Raw genomic sequence first — 6,467 nt, forward strand, 5'->3', positions numbered from 1 at the left:
TAACTTAGTTATTACTTAGCTAGGATTTATTTACTTGTGAAGCCTTTCAAAATTCTTTGTATTTGCATTTTAATTAATTAGTTTAATATCAATAGCTTTGTTATATTTCCTTTGTTAAAATTCTTATCTTGGGTGTTTTTATTACCTTTTTTGTTGCCATTATTGTGTTCCTCAAGCTTTTTCAAGAAAGCTTGAGTTTTTATCACTTTTCTTTTAGGTTAAGTTAATGGTGTTTCTCTTTTATTTCTTGTTGTTAATGGGTTCAAATATGAGCATGAGTAGATAAATCCCAAGTGATTGGTTGATGAAAATGATGGGTAATTGATTTTTGGGTTTAGGGACTAAATCGTAAAAATTGGACTATTGAATAGCCTTCAAAACTTAGGATTGACGCCCTTAAGGGAAAATTAAGATAAGTGAGATTGAGAGGAGATCTTACCAAGAATCAATTTGATAATCCCGAGTTAGTTTGGTAAGGTCGAGAGATAAACCAGACTAATTTCCTTGGTTGTTTTTAGGTAATTAATTAGTGTATTTAAACTCGTGAATGGCCTACAGTAATATAGTACTTAGTGGGTAGTTAGATAGACTCCTTTGATTGCAAGTTTATAGTTTAAAAATTGCTTAATCACTGACTCCTTTAAGTTCGACCCCTTGGAATACTCTTGTGTTCAATCAGACACTATAAATATTACAACTGATATTGTTCGCCTTGCAATTAAAAATCGCACTTTTAAAATTGTTTTGTTAAATTGTTTGTCTTTATTTGCACGCGTCATCATCATCGAGCACTTCTTCATTATTTGCATGAAGACCATTAACCAATGGACGTATCTCAAAACTAGGACTTGAATTAGGGTTAGTATACAGATTAAGGACATTGTATGGATTGCCTCTTGATGTCGATGTTGGTCCATAATCGCACAGGTTTACTCACCCAACATTCAGATCGAAGTCGAACCCGTATACAGAAGTTTGCCTATTCACGATGTTCTTGGTACCTCTATGAACGAGTCATGGACTCCATATTATTGGTTTAATGGCATGACATTTTGTATCGGAGCTATTGAAGCTATAACAATATTAGCTACGATGTTTTCCGGCTCAACATCTGCCAACTCAGCGAACAACTCCACTAGTTCAATGTTACCAGTTGAGTAACGCAGTGCGATAATTGTCTCCACATCATCATCATCTACAAGTTGCATCTCACTATATATACGTGAATTTGATGAAATTGGAAATTTGTAGACTAGTCATCCTCCCACAACGTCGAGTGATTTTAGCACCGATCTTTTATTTCATTTCGTTAAGTTTTTCTCTCTTATTGAACCTCATTTCTATATGATGGAGCGGTTCAAATACACAACCAACTTCCATCTACTGAATTACGTTATCGAAATGAACATATATGAAGAATTAATTATCATCTTCTATGCTCAATCGGTAAGATAAATTACAAATAAAAAAGATATTAGATGCAATTAAAACAATTTGTACCATAAATATTCAAAACTTTACTATAAATTACACATCTTATCCAAAATTTCAAACCTTAACAAACATAAAATATAAAAATTCCAACCAAACAACTAATGTGATAAATAAATAGAACAGTATAATAACATTTTAACCTTTAAACATATAATATTATAACAACTTTTTAGCCTTTAAAATATAAATATTAAACACTTGCATGGATAATAAAATATATAGATATAATTAATGAACAAAATTAATAAAAATACCAAGTATTCGAATAGTTTATCACCGAACAAATTAATATGCATACTAAAAATTATTCTAAAAATATAAAAAAATTATTATTAATAAATTATAATTAATATTATTAACTCAAACTCAAATTCAAAGATGAAAATATATATTTTATCTTGAATTTTAAAATCTGTTTGGTGGGATTTTTAAACTGATATACTTTGTGTTTTAGATATATTTATTCTTTGAAAATTCTATTTTCTTTTCTAAATTCGATAGCTTTGTGTCATGTTATGTAGTGACATCCGTATATTTATCGTATATATTTTTTTAAAATATATTATGAAAATTAATGTATTTTTTGTGTAATTCTTGATGTTGTGTAGCGAGATGACGACACCATTTAAATTTTTTTTGATTTAATGATTTATGAATACCATTGTATCAGGCAACATCGTGCTTTACAGTAAAAAAAAAAACTATTATTGCATATAATATCATTCCCACACCATTTTTACATTTTATTTTTTTATATATTATTTTGATAAATTTCCTAATCTAATTCCAATAATAAATAGATAGATCACTTAATTAGCTCGTGACCTAAAAACATGAAAGAAAGCTCGGGAGCTCGCCATCTTGGACTGATTCTGTATTTTTAGTTTATTCAAAAAGAAGAAGAAGAAGAAGAGAGTAGACAAATAAATATGGTACGAAATTGCATTCCATTTCCCTGTCCTACTTTGTGAAATTTCAAAACAGCACACCATCTTTTGGACTAATCTTGTGAAATGTCAATCCACAATTTATCCAAATTTTATTATTTAAACTCCATGAGTGAAATTTGAGTGAAAAGATGGGAAGGGCGGAGTGGTTGAAGTCTTATATTGGTTGGTGATGTTTTAAAAAATAGCAACCAAAATGGAATGGAAAGAAAGGCATAAAATTAATTTATATTATTTATAGAAACAAGTTTTTAATAATATTTTAACTTCACTTCCCAATTCCCATTTCTTTTAAGTCTTTGGTCAAAATTCAACCAAATCAATCAATTAATAATAATAACTATATAATTACTATTCCATAGATTTTTCAATTCCAACCTCAATTTTTTATTAATGAGGATTCAATTATTACATTTTATTTTATTTTTATCTTCATAGTTATTAGAATTGAGCTTCATTTTCAACATTTATATATTGCATCAATTTAGTTTTGATTCTAAAAAATTTAACTCTCAACGTTTACACATTGTGTAATTTAGTTTTTTTTTGGTGACATTGAGGGTTAATTTTAAAAGAATGACAAAAGATGAAGACTATTATCTTAGATTTTTTGGTGTTTTTCTTTTTGGTAATTTTTTTATTAAAATTTATTTTAAAACTTTTTTTTTTAGTTTTTTAGGTGAAAATGTCACAAAGAAAAGAAAAATTGCAAAAAAGGATCGAATTACACAATAAATAAATGATAAAGGTTAAATTTTTTAAAATCCAAACTAAATTGACAAAATATATAAATGCTGAAGGTTAAAAGTAACCTATGTTAATTTTAAAAGTTACCACAATATCTTCTAGCTCAAAGAAACCAAAAAAAAAAAACAAAAAACAAATAAAATCAAATAATTGAATAATATTTTGAAGCTTTCCATAGTTAAAACAATTAGTGGAATTTTCTTAAGGCATAAAAGGTGAATTATTAATGTATTAAAGAATTATATAAAATGTTGATAATAAAGATATGATATTCTTTTATTTTGTGAAGTAGCTGAAGCAGAAGGACACCTATAAACAATTCAACAAAAACAAAACAGATGATGTAGAATCAAAGTGGTCAAAAATATGGACATTTTTGAAGAAATGGATTCAAGAATAAAAAAACTGACGAAAAGGAAAAATGACAAATTTCTCAGGAAGGAACGAAAACTAATAAACCCACCCATCCTAGTGAGTCAATTAGATGCCTCTCTTTGTTTCATCCCCCAACCCTTTTTCTTTTCAACTATAAATATATTTGAAGGCCTTTTGTTGATTTTGCAGGCAGGCAGGCTCTTGATTTCCTCAGCTACCTTTCTTTCCATAGCTTCAAATTTTAGGAGTTTTCCTATTTTGGCTTAGCAAATTGTTGAAGAAAGAAAACAAAAATGGGTTCAGATTCAAAGATACACACTTTTGAAGAGGTTGCAAAGCACAACAAGAACGAAGATTGCTGGCTAATTATTTCAGGGAAGGTCAGAGATCTTTGTTTTTATTTGATTAGTGTTTTTGATAGCTTTTCCTATGCTTTATTTTGTTTGATTGAATTGTGAGTGTCTTTGTTCATCTTTAACCAAGTCAAAATCAGAAGTGGAAGTTTGTGCAACTCTTGATGCCTCTAATATGGTTGTGCTGCTTTAGTTTTTAATCTATGTTTATCCAAACTGACTATTTCATTTTTATAATAGACGATGATGTTCACCCTAGATTTGAACCATTCGCTTGTAAGTAATGACCTGGAAAATACTAGTTTTGAACCATTTGATGGATGTGAAGTAATGGCAAATATACAAAGATAATACTCTAAAAACAGATTTGGGTGTATGTAGGTGTATGATGTAACACCATTTATGTCTGATCATCCCGGAGGCGGTGAAGTATTGCTGTCGGCAACTGGTAATCATTTTTACAACCTATTCAAATTGGTTGATATAGTGGAGTAGTAAAACTAATGAAGGGTGTATTGGCAGGGAAGGATGGCACAAATGATTTTGAAGATATAGGGCACAGTGAGGATGCAAGAGAAATGATGGAAAAGTACTACATTGGGGAGATTGATGAAGAAACTGTTCCGCAAAAGCGCACCTACATTCCCCCACACCAAATGTCCAACGATACTGCCTCTGAATTCTTCATTAAGCTCCTACAATTTCTAGTTCCTCTTTTGCTTCTCGGCTTGGCTATTTCACTTCGTAACTACACTAAGAAAGAGTAGGTGGTTCCACCTGTTTTCAGGGTCTCAATTGCTATGTTTGTCTTTCATTTTCCCTTTTTTACTCTCTTGTATTTCTTGTCCAAAATTATAAATATTGAGCAACTTTGGAGCCCCGTCCGCCGGGTCACAACCATAATGTTTCATTTCTCTTGGGATTTATAAACACCACCATCTTTCTTTAAATTATTATATAATTTTCAATTATGATTTTAATACAAATTAAATGTGAACCATGCCTATAATAGATCAAATTTGTGTCAGTACCAGAGATGACTTAAGTTCCATGAATTTCAACTCATCTAGTCTGCCTCATAGAGCGCTAAGGGGGATATTGGATCCCTTTTTTTATTTAAATTTTTATCGATTCTTTTATATTAATTTTTTTCTCAATTTTTAAACTTATTTTATTTTATTTAACAAAACTTTAAAGTTTTTCTCATAAATATTTAAAAAAATACAAATTTTCAAGCAGATAAAAATAATTAATAATTTTTATATGATATTTTTCTGAAAATGTTTTTATATAAAACTTTTAAATTAATTTCACTATTTAATTCAGTATAAAATAATTATAATTTTTAAATTTAAATTATCTAAACTTTCGATGCTCAAATTTTCCAAACCATTCCTTGCAAGAGAGGTAGCCTAAAAGACTTGGGTAGAATCACGTAATCCATCTCTAAACATTTCTCTTGCAGTATGGCGCATTGACCTACCATTGGGATGTAGATTCATATATTATATTAAATAAGCATTTTCGATATTATATTATTATTGTCAGTACTTGCTGTACATGATTCTTGCATACTGACATACTCTTAAGTCAGGAACACGGTACCTTTAAAATCAAGTCTTCATCCTTTTTATTTATAAAAAAATTAACTATTCCTTTAATTCTTCCTATTCTTTTCAACTTTTAAATTTATATTTTAAAAAAATGAAATTGTTAATATTTGTTAATTTCACTAATGTGACGTACACATGTCAATAACTAGTTAATTTAAAAAAACTAAAAATACTTTTATTTTTTTAATTTTAAAGAATTAATTAATTGCTAATGTCGTAATGCTCATGTATGCCATGTTAACAAACGTTAAAATTTTTATCCATTTTAAAATGATTTGATAAATAATATAAATTTAAAAATTAAAAAAATAAATAAATGAAGAACTACAATAATTTTTTTATAAAATTGAAAGGCCAAATAACTCATAACCTATCCCTTTTAGCTGGATGTAATCCATTCATATACATGTATTTCTTTCAAATTTTCGTTAAGAATTAATCTCAAATATTATATAAGTTGTATCGCATAAATCGAAAACTCCACCATCAATAGGCTTATTCGCTAAATAAAAGTTTTTTTTAACGTAGATAATACAAAAATAATATTTAAATACCAAAATTATATTATAATATCAATATTTACCAAAATGGTATGAATTGAATAATGTTGACGGGTGGAGGGAGATAGGGTAGCGACCCTACCATTGTTTTCCCACCCAATTATACCCCATCATTAGCATATGATTTGTGTTTAAAATATATATATTTAAGTGGTGGAGGGCATATAGATGGCAGCACCAGTATCTGAGTTTGAAAAAAACTCGATAAGAATACAAGCTACACACGGTCTTTTAGAAAATTATAAATTTATGGGGAGGAGAGTTGGTGTCAGGCGACAAGTAGGGGAGAAGGACTAGCGAGTGGCAACACCATTTTTGTATAATGGTTGCCTGCGACGGACATGACCACTCAGTCATGGGTGGTTCTTACCCCCGAAA

At 29.1% G+C, this 6,467-nt stretch overlaps 1 protein-coding gene across 3 annotated transcripts; it reads left to right on the forward strand.

Annotated features, from left to right (window-relative positions):
- The first annotated feature begins 3,463 nt into the window (after positions 1–3,463).
- On the forward strand, positions 3,464–4,866 carry LOC107928754 (cytochrome b5). 3 transcript variants are annotated; one of them, XM_016860011.2, is made up of 5 exons: positions 3,526–3,659; positions 3,753–3,943; positions 4,157–4,192; positions 4,298–4,364; positions 4,439–4,866. In XM_016860011.2, the coding sequence occupies exons 2-5, from the start codon at positions 3,857–3,859 to the stop codon at positions 4,681–4,683; spliced, it is 435 nt and encodes a 144-aa protein (XP_016715500.1). In that variant the 5' UTR covers positions 3,526–3,659; positions 3,753–3,856; the 3' UTR covers positions 4,684–4,866. The 3 variants fall into 3 exon arrangements, with proteins under 3 accessions (XP_016715501.1, XP_016715500.1, XP_040946171.1); XM_016860012.2 differs by lacking the exon at positions 4,157–4,192 and having other exon boundaries at positions 3,464–3,659; XM_041090237.1 differs by lacking the exon at positions 3,526–3,659 and having other exon boundaries at positions 3,694–3,943.
- Positions 4,867–6,467: the final 1,601 nt, after the last annotated feature.

The sequence above is a fragment of the Gossypium hirsutum genome, chromosome D03 (genome assembly GCF_007990345.1).
Source record: "Gossypium hirsutum isolate 1008001.06 chromosome D03, Gossypium_hirsutum_v2.1, whole genome shotgun sequence".
In the NCBI taxonomy this organism is placed as follows: Eukaryota; Viridiplantae; Streptophyta; class Magnoliopsida; order Malvales; family Malvaceae; genus Gossypium; species Gossypium hirsutum.